Source organism: Lipotes vexillifer, unplaced genomic scaffold (assembly GCF_000442215.2).
Source record: "Lipotes vexillifer unplaced genomic scaffold, Lipotes_vexillifer_v1.1 scaffold1219, whole genome shotgun sequence".
Taxonomy (NCBI): domain Eukaryota; kingdom Metazoa; phylum Chordata; class Mammalia; order Artiodactyla; family Lipotidae; genus Lipotes; species Lipotes vexillifer.
The window spans coordinates 1,016,449-1,034,682 of record NW_006781590.1 but is presented as its reverse complement, the minus strand read 5'-3'; the positions used below and the strand labels follow the sequence as shown (position 1 = coordinate 1,034,682).

General features: G+C 37.8%; 1 protein-coding gene across 1 annotated transcript in view; it reads right to left on the bottom strand.

Annotated features, from left to right (window-relative positions):
- Nucleotides 1–18,234, bottom strand: part of ANK2 (ankyrin 2) — a 245,969-nt gene that overhangs the window by 70,203 nt on the left and 157,532 nt on the right. Inside the window, exons 21-24 of the mRNA XM_007454800.1 lie at nt 17,970–18,068; nt 16,915–17,013; nt 8,901–8,973; nt 7,513–7,566 (exon numbers count right to left, since the gene is read on the bottom strand). Coding sequence (XP_007454862.1) covers nt 7,513–7,566; nt 8,901–8,973; nt 16,915–17,013; nt 17,970–18,068 — 325 coding nt within the window. The remainder of the gene's footprint in view (nt 1–7,512; nt 7,567–8,900; nt 8,974–16,914; nt 17,014–17,969; nt 18,069–18,234) is intronic.

The following is an 18,234-nucleotide window of genomic DNA, read 5'->3' as shown; positions in this document are numbered from 1 at the left end:
AGGGAAAGAACACTAGAATGAAGTAGACGGATTGTGACATTTTAATAAACAACCTGGAATTTAATTTTTAAATCATTACAGAGAATAAAAAGGATGCTTTGTTGGAAACTAGATGGTTTCCCAAAGGTGAATTACAGGGAAAAAAGTGAGATAATAATTAAGCAGGGGCAAAAAGCAATGGCTAAGTGTTGTAGCTCTCATCTGGAAGCACAGATGGTATGAGTACATTGCCTGCCCATGAACTGGAATAGAACACTTTTAAAAATACGCATTTCAGGAAATTCAATAAATAATACCTCATTCACAGAAATGCTCTCCATACCATCAATGTGCTGGGATGGGGGAATAATTTAGCTGAGATAAACTATTTTTGATGATCCTCTAAGAGCACTAATCACACACTGAAAGCCTGATAACCAACGTAAGGGAAAATGTGAAAGAATGTAATTCATTCCTATAATTAAATTTTTATTTTAATCTCATCTGTTTAAAATAACTGTTCTAAATCAATACTAATTTATTTATAAAGATACAGCATTAAAGACTTTTAAGAGGAATATGTTTTCAGCATCTCATTACTTCCCTGTATATATGATCCTAAGAGCCCATAATTAGCTCTCTAAATTACTTAAAGGCAAAGACAGTTTGAACAAAAGACCTTCCAGTAAATAGAAATGTAACTTATTCACCACTAAATTTTTTTCTCAAAATCAATGCATTTAATATTTGGCACTTACAAGTCTCATCATTAAAATTACTTTTATTGCTCCTCAGTGAAATCATCAGATTTTTATTTAGTTTTAGCTAAGTGAATTAGGCTACACAGAGTAGTTATTAAAAGTTTAGTCTTTAAAATCAGATAGACCTGGGTTCAAATTCTAATTCTACTACTTACTGGCCAGTTAATCTTCCTAAGCCTCAGTTTCCACAAGAAGAAAATGGGAATGATACTAATAATCTATCTCACGTGTCAGTTATCTGAATTAAATAACATATAAGGATTATAACAGAGTTCTGGAATATAATAATTGCCAGTTATTATTTTTATCAATACAAAGTGATCTAAGTGTTGACACACCAATGAAATATGAGCTAAATTTCATTTATGCAGAATAATTTTTGAAAAATTTAAAGAAAAATATAATTGTACTGTTTAAATATTTCATAAATCTGACAACTCTAATGACAACATGAATACGTTTTTAAAATTAATTTTGTTAAAGTGGTTCCCCCCAACTCTTGTATATATTCTCTTCTTCAAAGTGTTCCCTCACAAAACACGATGCAGCAATAGCAGCAATCCAGGGATACATAACAATATAGATGAACATGAAATGCATGATGTTGGTGAACTTTAAGAACCAAAAAGGTCAGAGGAGGGAGAGATCACTTTAGAATAATGTAGTGGGTTGAGTGATGTCTCCCCTGCCCCCATATTTCATGTCTGATTGGAAGCCCAGGATGTGGTCTTCTGTGGAGATAGGGTCCTTGTAGATGTAAGTAAAGTAAGGATTTAGACGAGATCATACTGGATAATTGCAATGAGGGTGTTTTTTACAAGAGGAAGAGGAGGACACACAGAGACGAAGAGGAGAAGGCCACGTGAAGGCAGAGGTTGGAGTGATGTGTCTACAAGCCAAGGAACACCAAGGATTGCTGACAGGCACGGAAGCTGGAAGAGGCGAGAAAGGGTTCTTTCCTAGAGCCTTCGGAGGTTAGCATGGTCCCAACATGGACTTCCAGCCTCCAGATCCGTAAGAGAATGAATCTGAGCCACCAGCTTGTGGTAATTTGCTGCGGTAGCCCTAGGAAATTCCCAAGGAAGCTGGAGAAGGAATCACTGAAGAAGGAATGGGAGCTGGTCAATTGCTTGGGGGCAATTTTGATGGGCAGAGATGATGGTATTTCAGGTGAGAGGCTAGTGTGTAAAGGGTCATGGAGGGCAGTAAAAACGGTACTAATAAAAGAGTAATATACATTACTTACTTAGAGAATACTAAGTGGAATAACTTAGCAATAGTCAGCGTCCATGCTGGTGAGCAATGGCAGAAAGTCCAGGAAGAAAGCTGGTGTCTGAACAGAGTGACAAGATCGCGAAGCTTGGACATTTTATTATAGGACTTGTGGGACTTATGTGTTCTACTATTTCCCCCTTCTTGTTTAATTGGTAAATCTTTATATAGGAGTATTTTTATGAGTCAAATAAGTTGGGATCCCCATTGCTTTATTTCTGGGAGAAGAAAAATTCTAAGATCAATCCTGACTTGGTTTACCAAAACACAGGCATTGTCTGGTTTGGATATAAGCCTAAATTATTTTCAGAAAAAAATATGCAAGTCCTGTTAACTTTTGAGAAAACTAAGCCTATTCTTATTTATGAAAAAGTGAAGGGAATGACTGAATGCAGGATGTCATATAATACAAGCTGTACCTTATGGATCCCTTGAGCAAGAGGCCTACAAAACTATGTAAACCTCCAAAGCCTGCTTGAATATACTCTCTCTCTCTTTCTCTATTCCCCACTCTACTACCCCTCACCCCTAATCCCCAAGAATCTAAAATAATTGAGCTTTGCTTTCTAGCTTCTAATTCCTAATTTCACCCAGATTAGGGCATCCTGCCCATCCTCAGAGTCAATCTGCTTTTGCATTTCATCTTGCTTCTCCTAATCTGCCAGTTCTCACCACAGTCTCTTAGCAACCAAGATGGTTACAGAGAACAAAGACAACTCAAAATAAGTTTCAATTTCTTGGTTCTTAAAATTACTCAAAACTCCTTAATACAGTAGGGCCTACACTTCAAGTTTTCTGTCTTATTCCTCTCATCTTCCCCTCTTGTTATTCCTTGGTAAAGAGAAGGTTTATAAGAGTGAAGGAAAGAAAAGAGAAAAGAAGGAAATCTAGCTGGATTGACTCCCAGTATGGAGAAGCAAGGCCCAGTGCTGGCAGTTTTATCTTGTAAAAGATGCAAACAAACTACATGAACTTAGCTTTCCCCCTCTTGCGCATAAAAAAACTTACTATAAGACAGAAGGAAAGCAACTGGAAGAGTACATTTTTAATCAAATGTATCAAATTCTGTGCCTCTGGTGTCTGAGTCAATGTACAATTTCAAAACCCCTGATTACACTGAGTTCTGTGAGATGGTGGATGTCCTTTACATTCTCCCTCATTTCTGCATTTTGATGGCTTTATTACAATGCTATCTGACTAAGACAGCTGCTACATTAAAAAATCCCCTCCTCGGTTCCGTGTTACCAAATGTGAAGTTTAGGGGTTTGGGGACACCTATGGTGGCCTTAGGTGTATATCCTGATGTCTTGATTATGTCTCAGAGAGAAATGGCCCAAAGATGCAAAATCCCTAAATGCTGTTGTCAGTGGCCAGATGCTAACCCAATGTTGGAATTAGCTGGAAAGGTACCTGTTTAGGTACTAATCTCACCAGTGCTACCATAAAATGTCTCTCCCAGGATATGTGTGTATAAAGTATGCTATGCAATAGTACATATCTGCAGTGTGGGATGAAAAGTAGAAATGCCTGTAGAACATGAAAAATCAATTTGGGAAAAATATAATACAGCTCAACACTTTAAATGTTATTAATGTGTCCAAAAAATAAGATAATCATATCCTTGCCTTTCATCCTGGTAAGTGAGACGACCTCTACAGTCCAAGGCTAGCCTATCCCGGCCTTCAAATCCTCATCTTCTTTCATCTTCCTAGATACCTTGTCTGCTAGGCCCTTCATCTTCAAATTCTACTTGTCTGTCAGCCCTTTCTTTCCACAGCAACATCATCCATATTTCTGCCATCTTTGAAATACAGCTTCCTCCAGCTCTTTAGGCCTTCTTTATTTCACACTCTGAGTCCTCTTCCTTTCATAGTCAAACCTATTAAAAGAGGCTTTCTATTTTACAAATTAAGCAGTGGCCAAGAGGTGATTTCTTCTTTGGAAAACTACCCTCCTTAACTTCTCTGACATAAGTCTCCCCTGGTCTTCCCTCTACCTCTTTGAGTCTTTCTTTTCAGTCTCTACTCTCCTTAAATATTGATACTTCCCATCTGACTTTTCTTCTCATTTGACAAATTATCGTGTGTTTTTAAAACTTCAAGGACCACCTATATTTTGCCTACACATATATCTGCGTCCATTCCAAACCTCTCTCACAAACTCAACATGCACATTCAAATGCTTCCTGGACTCCACCTAAGCTTCCTATAAGCATCTCAGATTCAGCATGGTAGCATACAACTCATCTTCCCCACCCCACTCTCTGCCCATCTGCTTCTCTGCAAATTCCCTACAGCAGCAAACAGTACAACTGCTCCCCTGCCCTAGCCAAGAGGTGTGTGTCGGGGGGAAGGGATAAAGGTCTGCTTTCAAATAAGATTTTGAATTTAAATATTTAACTCTTGTTTGAGTACACTTCTATTAGGCTTGGAAAGAATTTTGCATAACTCAGAAAGCTTGTGAAAGAATGGTTATACCCTAACATACTTTCTTTTATCAACTTCCTTATTTGATGTAAAACAAATAAACAAAAAGCAAACCCTATTTTTTTGCATCATAACAAACGTAAGTGAATTTCCTTTTTGTTTCCTATACTTGAACAACCCCTTCCCTGCCATTACATATTTACTTACTTAATAGAATTCTGACTTCCAGGTTTTAGGACTTAACTTTTTTTCATTGTATTCTCCAATCTTTCCAAACAATTTTATGAAAACCCTTTCCTACTAATTGTAGAGCATTGACGTATCACTTGCTTTTAAAGTTTCATGTTTTAATATCTGGAAACTACAAGATTCCTCAGTGATAGAGGCACATTTAGCCATGACCAGCCTCTATATGACACAGATCACAAGAATATGGGAATAAATTAAGATAAAGTGGGAAGGTCCCAAGGATTCTTCATTCTGACAACTCTTCACAGTGCTGGGAAGGAGATTCTCTGACATGTCACTGAGCTCTCTCTCTCTCTTAAAGATACTCAGCACTTCTGCTGATAAGTGGGTAAAGGACTGAAACCTCGGGTGTGGAGCCCCACTAACGTCAAGCATCCACAGTGGAAGTATGTCAAAAGGAGAAGGTAGATGTGCCTCCGTATCTCATCCCAACACTCAGTCATTCTGGAGTTCTCTTGATTACTAGTACACATCGTCCCAGAGAACTAATGGAGAAGTTTATACAAACCACCCACTCACAAATCTCTGAGTATAAGGGATACATGGGTCACATTTCCACAGGTAATTTAGTTACACAGGTGTATAACCCCTGAGCCCTACCATATAATTTATGGCTATGGAGCTGAGTCAGCAAAGACAGGAGTCAGCTCAGGATCCTATGAAGATGAAGAGGATACATTTACAGCTTTGTTTTAGTCTACACAGTAGAATATTCTGAGACTGAATTCCCATTTCTCTTTTTCTTCCATTTCTCTGCCATTTTGCTCCATCAGGACTCATTTACATCATGACTGAGCTATTAAAACAGCTTTCAAAGCGGGTTTAGATTCCACATTCACCACTTAGTAGCTCTGTGCCACTGAACAAGCTACTTAACGTAAGCTGTGCCACTTAACAAGCTACTTAAGCCTTAGCCTCCTCATCTTCAGGTGAGCGCTTTCTCACCTGAAAAACAAATGAGGGGAAATCCATAGCCTATCCCATATGGATGCTGTAGGGATTAAATGAGACAATGCACCTAGCACTGTGATGTCTAGTAAATGCTTTCTCTTCCCTCAGATACGTGCTTCCTTCCAATTTCATCCTAATGCACTCCTTCGGTGTGCCACTGCTGATTTAATCTTTGTATGAAACAGATCTAATTTTTTCAATCATTAATTGAAATCTTTAACACATCCTAATTTCCTTGACTTTTCAGTTGAGAATCCGAACATTCCACGGCGAAGCCCCGTGTGTTTTAATGCATCAACCAGAATGAATGACTAGATTATTCTGTCACTCTGTGTGTCTCTCTTGCCCTTTCCCATCTCGGGACCTTCCCATACTGTTCCTTCTCCACTCCCTAAAACCTGTGCCACCCTCCTATTTATCTCTCAGCTTTCAGCAATTCCTTGAGACTGTGCTAGGTCTCTCCCTCTCCAGATTTTCCCCATGGTACCAGTCATAGAGCTTTACACACAATAACATCACTTTCACTATCTGTTGACTGGATTCATGAGTGGAAAATTCTGATTGCTTCACTATAGCAAGTTAGCCTGAAAGGACATCTGTACTTGGTTTGGATATTCTTCTGAGGATTGACACATAGACCATCATTAAAATAGTAGAGCTGTAAAGAAAATAGGGACTGGCTAATACTATTCAAACACATGTGGCTGCACTTTGTCCATATAAATGATGGTAGGTTCCGGGAAAACATTTTAAGAGCACAAAAAATTAAAGGATTGGCAATGTCAACTAGTCAAATTCCTTTATACTAATTGTTTGTACTAAAAAGTTACTTCACAAAACTCAGACATATCCTATACAAAAATATTATTCAATTTGAATTTCTTTCTGGGGAAAAATGTTAAATTTTTGGCCATATCTAGACATGAAGAGCTTCCTCCATCACCATGAAAGATATTCTTGATCATTAGCCAACATTCCTCTCAAATCAAGAGTTCTTATCACTAATAACTTTTAATACATAATAGTTTTAACAAAAGTGTACAAGATGTTATAGCTAGGTCTTATATTATGCATTGGGCAGGTCCAAGAGGATGTTTCACACAAATGGAATTTCTAAAAACCCAGTAAATACTTTGGATGCATTAGCTATTGGAATTCTTTAACAATTATTTTGGAAATAACTATTTTTAGATTAAATAATCACTATCTAATTTATCTGATTTATAAAGTTAGATTTTCATGTAATAGGTTTGCTTAAAGTGGCACCACATATACTTTGGAAACTTCTTGCTAGATAGAATATTTTATATTATTCATTTTTCCCTATATGCCAAAGTGCCCCCTAAATAATATTTAAAGGTTACTTTATTCCTAGCTAACTTTAAAAAATTAGATTATAACTACTAACTTAATATATTTTTAACCACATCTAAAATATATCTTTATCCAGGAATGGGATAACTGCATATCAAGTAGCCTAACGTAGTTGTTAACATGTTCATGCTAATTCAATGTCAACTTATCCAAAAATTAATTTTTCCCTAAATTTGTACTTTAAGAAGAAATATTAGTTTTGGGAAAATATTTATATAATGTTCATTAGATAATTTAATTATGTTAATAGGTCTCAATAATAGTTTCAAAAATCATTAATAGTATAAGCAATTCATAGTGTTAAGCTTCCAAGTTAATAACAATCCACACACCCAAATGCACACATAAGCAATTCCACTCATATTACACAAACTATTTCAAAAACCACCAGATTAGTATTAGGCACCCAGATTTAAATATTAAGCTAGTTGCTTCTAGCCAGTTAAGAAAAGTTAAAAGCAAAGACAAACTTTCACTTCAACAATTTCCTCTAAAGGTACCTGAATCACTAAGCACTTCCCCATCAATAAAGTGGTCACCAAACTGTTTAAAAGCTGTTCAACATGTAAGTGAAGATAAGAAAGAAGATCACACCAAACAAAATATAGTGTGCATGTACAGATGCCGAAAATTGGCAAGTATTAGGATGGAACACAAAATTATTATAATAAATACTTGGAACCATTAGCTTTGGCAATACCTTTTAATTTACTTACAATAATACATTGATCCAGCATTTGTTTGTTCTTGTCGTAAGTTCTTATAAAAGCTGAGACAACTCAATGCCTGTTACCGATAGGTGAATTAACAAATTGGTTCCAAATAAGGGCATCTCAATGTAAAGTTTTACCTTCTGAATACATCTTGAAGAACCTAAAGAAATACCTTTAATATTTCTCCATAAAAGCAGTTAGTATCGGGCCTACTACTAGGGTCAGTATGGCAATAATTTTTCAAACATGTACACTTATGTACATGTATTCATGTATACAGGTCATGTCATGTATACACATACATACATATGTATGTTTCTAACAGGTACACTTGACCAATAGCTGCACTACTGAAACTTGGTTGCATACTTTATGTGCTGCATTCATGATTTTTTTAGCAGGTTTTTCTTTTTGTTCAAGAAAAGTCAACTACTCTAGTTGAAGTAGAGGTGGGGAGCCAGAGACACTGCTGGCAGTACCTCTAGCACGATGCCCCATACCCACCCCAAGGCAGTCCCTGGTGCTCCTTGTAGAGCTTCTCAGACCTTTGAAATCCACTGGCTTAGATAATTTTTATCAACTCTAGAACTATAGGGGGCATAGAGTTCTTCTGACTTAAAGGATCAAATTCTTATGTTGAATTTGTATGACTTACTCCTGCACTATTTTTAACCTTCACTAAGGCTCTTTTTTCTATGTATTAGTTTTAAAATATATTTTTTTCTATATATTAGTTTTAAAATATATTCTGTATGTTTGAACCAATTAGAAAGCAGAGATTTCTCAACATACCATTGATAGAGTGTACGTTAAATTCTTTTACTTTAAAGCATTTTAATAAAAAATGTATTTTAGCATAGTTAAAACATATTAACAATAATTGTATTATCAGGTAGATATTTTAACAGATGGCCGACTTCCAGTTTCTCTCCCTTGTCCTAGTCCTGTTATTTAGTAAGTCATTAAAGATAACACCAGCTGAAAATATATAAACAAAATCCTCCCTCCCCCAAATTGAAAAAGTAAATGTATTGAAACAAAGGTGAAAAGGTTACTTTAAGTGCTAAGATGCTGTCATCCACATCCACTGTACCAGCTTGTTCCCTGAAAAAAAGGATGGTTTCCTTTGTGTAGGACCATGACAGATGTCATAGAAGAGTGAATAAAAGTCTTACCCTCTTCATCAGAAACATCAAGAACCTCAGTCATGGTCTCAGGAACATTTAGCTTGTGTTTTTCAGTGATAGTCTGGAAAGACAAAAATCATTAGTGCTCAACTTAAGAACAAAAATCAAACAAAAGATCAAAAGAATCACAGAGGAGAGGCCATAGTCAACAGCGTCAGCAAGCGGTCAGGCCCCGAGCACTCCATCATCTCCACATGGACATTTTGGAAGCTTAGTCTCTTATTCTCCTTCATGGAAACTCATTTGTTCTTTCTGAAGATAAATGATCATTTACTCCAGTGAAGTTGTACAAGAGAAAGTTCATTATTCTGAATTCCCATTTGCAAAATAAATTCTTTAGCAATGGCATTAATAGCCATATTGAGAAAGCAGATTCAGGTTTTCAGGGCTTGCCTAAAATGAACTAAGTAATGTCACCAGAAAAGCTTTCAAAAGAAGCAGTGAATATGTGCAATTTATTAAAAACAAAGCCACTGGAACGAAGTTGTAAACAATGTGAAAGACATAAACTTCGGGGCAGGAAATGTGATGCATCTCTTCTGGGATTAGAGGATCAACAGTGGAGAATCACCCATCCTTATAGTCTTTCATTGGTCTACAATTCTGGCTTGCTGCTTATTTGCCTTCCATAATAGCCCTCCAGAGTTGCCAGACCCACTGCCTTCCATCCCTGATGGATGATGTAAGGTTAAGAGACCAGGCTTTGGAGTCTGGCTATATGAGTTCAAATTCTAACTTCATCATCTATTAGCTATGAGGCCTTAGCAAGTCCCTTTATTTCTCTGTGCCTCAGTTTCATCATTTGTAAAACAGGATAATAATACTACTTCATAAAATTGTTATGAAGATTAAATGTTTAGTATATATTAGTATATGTTAGTATATGTTTAGTATATGTTAGTATTCAATAAATATTAGCTAGCATAATTTATCATCACTATATTTTGATATTAAATTAATCTTAAAAACAAAGGGCCTCTGAACGTTTTAGTCATTCAGGCACTCAAGAAACATTCTGAGTGCCTATTGCATGCAAGGCACTGTTTCAGACACCAGGGATACCACAGTGATAAAAAAAAAAAAGAATAAAAATCCACATCTCATGACTTGAAATACCACCTAAAGATAGTTGAGTCTCAAATTCCTATCTCTAGTTTCTGCACTGAAAGTGCATTAAGTACATCACTTCGCATTGTCATGAGAAATTTAAAAAACTAATCTCCTGAAGTAAGAGTAAAATCTTCAACTAAAGCCACCAAAATACAGTAAATAGGTTGTCTAGGTTTTTAAGCTTTGCTACCTAGAGACTACAGACTTGTTTGGCTACAATACCCCTACCACCAACTCTTTTTTTTCCAAAAGCAGTAGAGAACTTCAGATAATTTTACAGGGAAGTTCAACTGATTAATTTAAGAATATATTTACATACAGGGGTATAATTTCTATATGTTAAGAAGGACTGATTAAATCACAATGTGATACTGTATAACCTTTCAGTGGCTTCCCATTTTCTTCAGAAGAAAACTTAATACAGTTGATCCCCAAACAATGCAGGTTTGAAACTCATGGGTCCACTTACACGTGGATATCTTTCAATAGTAAACACTACATTACTACATGATCCGAGGTTGGTTGAACCCACGGATGCGGAACCATCCATACAGATGGCTGACTGTAAGTTATATTTGGATGAACTCCCCGGGTTGTTCACGGGTCTGGCAAACTGGCTGGGAAGATGCCTGGTGATGTAGTAAGGAGAGGCAGGAAGGCCTCATCCCTCCACCACACGCTACAACCGTGTTGGCAGCCATGTTCTCTTATGCCTCTGCTTTTTTTCCCCATATATCCTTTTCTTTACCAGAAATGTTCTTTCCTCTCTTGTCTTGGCTCATATAAGATGTAACTTCCTTGGAGAAACACTCCCTGACCCTCCCCAATGAATGTGTTTGTTCAACCATGTTTATCTGCCACTACCCACTCCTACAGCATCACGTGCACCACATCACACACACCTGTACGTGCCCCCTTCACCTCCCACCTCATGAGTGTGAGTCATGAAAGAAGTTGTTTCCACAGAACCTGAAACATAGTAGGGGCTTCTCAAATACATATTGGAATAAATTGATGACATAATACATTTAAAATCCAAATAATGACCACATAGATTTTCTTTGGGAAGAAAAGAAAAGGAAGAAATGCAGAAAGTAAAGAAAGTTTCATGTTATCCAGATGAAGGTACAATTGAAGACTAGAGTAGTAAATTCAGCTTTCCAGCATGCTGTTTCTGATATCTAAATAATTCCATAATGTCTTACTCACTGAAAACAAATTAAACACTGTAGGAAAGACAAAAGCATGTATCCAAAGTTCTGGAGAATAACAGGTAGTCAATAAGAATTTGATGAATGAACCAACTTAAAAATATACCATTTAATTATAATATTAATTAACTTATGAATTTAACACAGAAAGATGATAACCTAAGTTCTCTATTAACGGTTCTCAGCTCTACCTGCATATAATAATTATTAGAGAAATTTAAAACATGTTGTTGCTTGGGTCTCAACGCAAGCCAATTAAATTCACATCCCTGAAGACAGGGCCCAGCTATAGGTATTTTTTAAAGTTCCTCAGATGGGTCTATTGTGCAGCTCAATTTGCAACCCACTTTCCTGCATTAGGAAAGTGTGTAAATTGCAGAAAAATGACTTACATTTAAAATACAGGATAGAGACAAAGACATTCAATTAAACTATGACTTTTGGGGAAACTTTTAAAATAAGTATCTAAATGTTAAGGGACACCTACTGCATTAGACCACACCAGAAAGTCCATTTTTGCAGAAATGTTCTAGAGTATGTGCCCTTCACAGGAAACATTTCCACAAGAAGATGCTTCTCCATTTGAAAATAACTGATGGAAATACACTTTAAATGATTAAATTATATTGCCCAACCTTCTCAGCTTCTATTTCAGGTGCTGATAACGTGACTATATTTTCTTTGAACTTGTGAGAGTGGAACTGACTTTGCTTTAGCTTGGTTATTGAATGCTCTTAAGGTTATTATCAGCAAGTATATGTGGCAATAGAAAAAGTAACACTGATCATATTGGTCATGGATATTTTTTGGCACAAATATTAAAACTGCTTTCTATATACAATGTAGTAAATATAGTATGCATTTGTACATGACGTACTGCCTGACCCTTAAAAGGTCGTCAGTAAATATTTGTTGGATAATAAATAAGTCTTCCCACTCATTAGTAATGTGACAAGAAATGAAAAAAATTGTCCCTTTAAATGAAGTGTCCTTTGAAAACTTGATTAGCCAAACATAAATATGGTTTTATGCAAGTACATCTGAATAGCCCAAAGAAAACAAGGATATAATTAAATGATCATGGGCATCTTCTTCTGCTACAGAATCTCAGATTCTATGGTCAAGATTAGAAACTACTTTAAAGTTAAAATGAGTAGTGCATGATGCATAAGTTTAATAGGATGTAATTAAATCATATAATGTGGCAAAACAAATAGAATGCGATAGATGGCAAACTTAATAATGAGTTTTTAACATTTATCATGATGTAGAAAATAAAACATGAGTCCTTACATGGTGTTTTATAAATGTGGGATAATATCTGCTTTTTTTTTGTGCAAAAGAAAAAGTGTGCTTTACTGCTCTTCATTTAGCCCATCTCCCTGATCAACCACTTCCTTTGTACCACTTACTCAGCAAGTCACAATAAGTCACAGCGTGGCGAGTGACCTTGGCTAGTATGCCACCTTCCAGTGTCCACACACATTGGCTCCCATCAGTGCTACAAGCTAAACCTGGTTTTGCTCCCAAACCCCTTTATACCAATTGTACATGTTAACATAATTTTTATATATAAGTTAAATACTACATAAGTAATATTTTTCTATAAAAACTAAGGTAAATAGTTTGGAAAGTCTCAACAAAGGTGAGTCTCCAAAAATAACTGCTACTCAGGTGTGGTTGAGACAATTATAGCACGTTGGGGAAAAACTGTCAAAAGTTTAAAAAGGTTCTGCACTCAGAATAGTGTCTCTTTAAGATAATACACAGGATAAATTTTATATAGATATAGATATTATAACATAGACACACACAATACAGTATGTATTATAGACGTTCTTTGTTCAAGAATGACAACTTAGCCTTCCAGTCAATGGACCTGTATTCAAAGAAAAGTTCTTGACTCCACTTAAAAAGTGTCAAATGACTTTACATGTATTTATTGCACTGCCACTTTTTTTTTTTTTTTTTTTTTTTTTTTTGTATCAATTTACATTCCCACCAACAGTGCAGGAGGGTTCCCTTTTTACTCCACCCTCTCCAGCATTTATTGTTTGTAGATTTTTTTTTTGCGATACGTGGACCTCTCACTGTTGTGGCCTCTCCCGTTGCGAAGCACAGGCTCCGGACACGCAGGCTCAGCGGCCATAGCTCACAGGCCCAGCCGCTCCGCGGCATGTGGGATCTTCCAGGACCAGGGCACGAACCCGTGTCCCCTGCATCGGCAGGCGGACTCTCAACCACTGCACCACCAGGGAAGCCCACACTGCCACTTTTATGATTCCCATTTTAACTGACTTATGGCATCAGATAAGATTTAGAACCAAAGTTTAAATGGTAATATAACTATAATGTCATTTTTATTTTAGTAGCTTGTTCAGTAATTTATGCTCTACATATCAATGACTATATGCAACGATCACTTTAAAACTATGCAAATAATTGATGATGGCTGATCAGTAAATAGAGGGATGAGTCATATCTCACAGTTCTTCCAAACTGCATTAGGAGACTGAGCTTGCTGGCTTCTGCTGCCAGAAATGTGTCCCTCCCACTCTGATGTCCATTCCGGCTAACAGACAATGACTGTAATCCCCAGAGGATGCTCAACTGTCTCATATCCTCTGCTAGGTCTTATGAAGTAAAGTTAGAAAAGCAAAGGTTAAGGAAACAAACCATGATTCCAAAAATGTCTCACAAATTTCGGAAGCAGTGACTTTTCCTTTACAAACTGCTGCCTTACTCTTTTCTCCACACAATGACTTTATTCATACTTTGGGGTGAAGAATTCTGGAAGGAGGAAGAGCAAAGGAAACTTTCTCTGATGGCAGAGAACTCACATTGCTGCTCCAATGGCACACCGTATGAAGCCAATGATGTGAAATTCGTATGTTAGATGTATGGCTGTAGTTCAACCATTACATTCAAATGGTAGTAACATTAAATTTAATTTGATTAATTTTACATAATTATTGCCTCGTGCTATTTGCCTACCACCAGTGAGTAGTTCCAAATTATTTTTAGTAAATCTGTAGATTTTAGAAAATGATACTGAATATGATATTTCCACGAAAATCAATAAAGGGCGCTATTTAAGTGAGTTTTTAAAAGTTGAAAATTCCTGGTAAGCTACTTTTAGCAAAGCCAAGATCAGTTACATCAGAGTGGTTAAGAATATGGATTTTGGAATCTGACAACCTAAATTTGAATCCTAGATCTACCCTCAGTGTCTGGCATATTTGTAACTACTAAATTTTAGTTATAGTTTTTAATATCATTAATATCATCGTTACGTGCGAAAAGAATGAATGAAAATCTCTTCTGAAAGAGAAGTATAAAGTAAGAAGACTCACATCACAGAAGGAATAAGTTCATATTTTCAATCCTTAACCCCAAATTCCATTTCACAAAACAATAAAACTCACAGTTCTAAGAATCCAATTCTAAGAGAAGAAGAAAGTAAAGATAGGGCAGCATTAAAACATGTAACCAATAAAACTACCCATTTAGATAAAGGGGGTACTTGTTTAGTTAATGTGGGCAATGATTTCTTATTTTCCCAACTGAAAGCAGACATGCTGTTACGTTTTACATTTGTTTGTTGGCTTTTCACCTAGAAACTTGATTTCTAAGTATGGTGGTTTTTGTTGGAGCAATGATTAGCTAGGCAGCATAGAGATTAATAGTTACCAGAAAAGAAAAAAAGCTCACAGACAGTTTTATGAGGAGTTTTCACATCCCCCTAGAGCTACATGTGTGGAGATATGACCATATGTCTGATTTCTGACAACGTATCTGAGAACTTTAGCAACAGTATTTTAAAAAATTGCTCTTTTAAAATATAGATCTGTATAGTTAAATTCATTCACTCTAAGTAATATCTATGAGCCTGAGATCTCTTTGAAATTAGATGTGTATGTTCTATAGTTCTATTGATATTATACAAGAATTTATTGATATTTTCTTACAAAACTTAAGTCTCATTCTTCACTCCCACTACACTGTAAGTTGCTGGTAGGGAGTAGTGTTTTCACCGTTGACGACACTTCAGCACTGAGCACAGAACCCAGCAAATATTTTATATCCAATAAACACTAAAGGAATGAATTAATGAAATGAATGGAAGAAAAAGCAGGTCAAGATAGATAAAAGATGCAAGTTTGCCATCTAGTGGTCATCTGATAAAAATGTACATGCATAATTCCCAGAACATCCAAGAGGTAAAGTTGAGAGAAAACATGATTTCTAAGAACAAAAGTGTTTACCCAATCTTGCCACCAAAACCTTCACTTATCTGTGATGTGCACATTGTTTCAAAGATGCCAAATAAAGATATATGTACAGGTCCCCAATATGAAGATTTTCCTGGTATAACAAATCATATAGTAAGAAAAAGCCATTACGATTCAGCCATATATAGTGACTCAGAAGTATAGTGCTAGGTAATGACAAGACTTGTTTTTCTCCTATATAATTTATTGACACTATACTTTAAATCTTTAAAAATATTGTGGTACACTGGCCAAAGATTTTTCTTGAGAAAACAAGCAGTGCCATTCTCTCATCTAAATTCAGTCTCTGTCTTGTAGTTCATTAATAAATCATACTCCACTCTATTTAAAACTTCACATCAAACCAACTACCTCAATATCTGTCAACACGGACTTGCTGTCAGCCGGAAGAACAAAATTCCTTTCTTTCTCCTTACATCTATCAAAAGAACCAAGGGTTCCGAAACTCTATATGCATCATTCCTAGCTTGGAGCATTTACTAGAACCTCATTCAGAATTTTATATTTGTTGTTTCATGATCTTATTGTCTCTCAGGAACATCTAAATGTTCTGCTGTCGGTCTACTTTTCTACTTTATGAAGAGAAATTAAAGAGCTGTTGTTCTTAGAGTTGATGCTAAAGGAGAAAAGTTAATAAATATACGCAAAGAGAAGAGCACTTTCAGCTGTGAGTTTACTCTCAGGAGGCCTCCTTTTAAGCTCTGCTCCAGCTGAATAGCACAAGAGCATTAGGACTCATTAACATCACGGTCCTCACTCTTCCTGAGTTTCTCTGGCAAAGGCCAGTGATGATCACCGTTCTCTCCTAAAGAATCAGTAGTCATATTCCAAACAGCGAAAATAAAAAATGTTACATATATATTCTGTCAAGATACAGACACAGTTTCTCTCTTAAGCACATTCGATTTTCTTTTTGAATAAAAAATAATCAGAAATAGGAAGAAAAGCAGGATGAATTGTTCTCACTGGGAATGCATCTGACCCAGTCGTGAGCATAGCAGGGATCAGGGTCTTCCCAGAGTCTGGCATGACCTCCGGGCTAAGATAAAAAGTTTGCTGTGGAGTGTCCTGCCACTTTACCAGCGGTAGGTGTCACACCCAACTACAGCAACAGGGCAGAGGAGCCAGAAAAAAAGAAGTCAGTCACAGAAAAAGGAACTAAGTATTATAAAATTACATTCACACATTTTATATGGATTTATGTTGACTAAAGGAAGCTGAAATCCCTGTTACTAGTTGTGTAAATGCCTTTACATCTGCATACTTCAATGTATGCTCTACAATAAAAGAAGTTCAAAATCAAAAGCTCAAAACATTTTGTAAGTGAAAATGTCTGTGGCTTAAAAGCCACGACAAGGGAGCCGAAGCCGATGGGTTCCTTTCACTTACCGTGGTGGTGGTGGTGACCTCCTCGGTTACAACCTTCAGTGTATCCACCACGGAGATGTAGCCCAGACGCTTAGCAATCGCCAAGGCAGTGTTGCCATTCTGAAGACAGAGTGAAAGAGAGAGTGAGAGCTGGGAGGGAGGACAGCGATGTGAGCCAATGAGCTCACCCGCGGCTCCACATGAGCCAGCATTTCCTTCCAAAACAGGCACAGCTTAGGAAAATCACTAGTTTTTACCATCACATCTGAATCTTCTTTGTAACTTCTTTAGACTGTAGCCCAGGTCACCATGGTAACACAACAAGCTGCAGCTGCTTGCTCTTTCTAGTAAGAAGCGCTTTACGGCTTTAACCCTAAAGTTGTCAAACCCCTCTCCGAATTCTGTACTATGCTTAGTAAAGTAACTCTTGAACTGAGGATGAGGCCTCCGAAGAAAACTATTCAAGTACTAAATACACTCACTCCTCAACAGAGGTCAGGCCATCTGTTGCAGGTAAGATGTTACCACAGGGAACGCAGTAACATATTTAGCAACAGCTGTGCAGAAGCTCACCGTGCAGCAAAAGGACACGAGCAAGCAACGCAGGCTCCAGCAGCCACTGGGGATCCCGGTTTGTTAAATTGCACCGCTTAGTTTACAAATCAACGGCTCCACATCCCAAACAGCTTAGTTGGTGCCAGCGGCCTCGGAAACTGTGCTCCCTTAAGCAGGCCGGGCGGGAGGGATGGACTCTGCGCCCAGCCGAGAGGCAGCTGGAGGCCGGGCTCTTTCCGGCAGCCCGAGCGCAGGGCCCCCTCCCAGAGGGAAGACTGGGTCAGGCCGTGGCGCTCCCTCCCGGGACGAGCGCTCCCTCCCGGGACGAGCGCTCCCTCCCGGGACGAGCGCTCCCTCCCGGGACGAGCGCTCTCAGGGAAATCCCAGGCTTTCCCGAGAGCGGAGGCTCATTTAAGAAGGCTGTACGGGGACTCAGCTCAGCCAAGCGGCCCCGCTGGAGGGGGATGGGGGCGGGGGCAAGGAAGGAGCTGCGCGGAAAGGGGCAGCCGGCGCCGCCTTACCGCGGTGGTGGCGTTGGGCTTGGCCCCATGCGGCAGCAGGACGTTGATGATGTGCGTGTGGCCCTGCTGGGCGGCCTGGTGCAAAGGCGTGTAGCCGTTCTGCAGACGACGGTGGCGGCAGACCGAGCAGAGATTTGCAAAAGGAGGAGGAAAACTAGGTTAGCCTTTATTTTGAATTTCTTAGTCTTATTTACAACCAAACCGTCACGGATGCCTGCGTCTTTGGAGCACAGTATCACCAGCAGCCCATTTTCTCAGCAGCAAA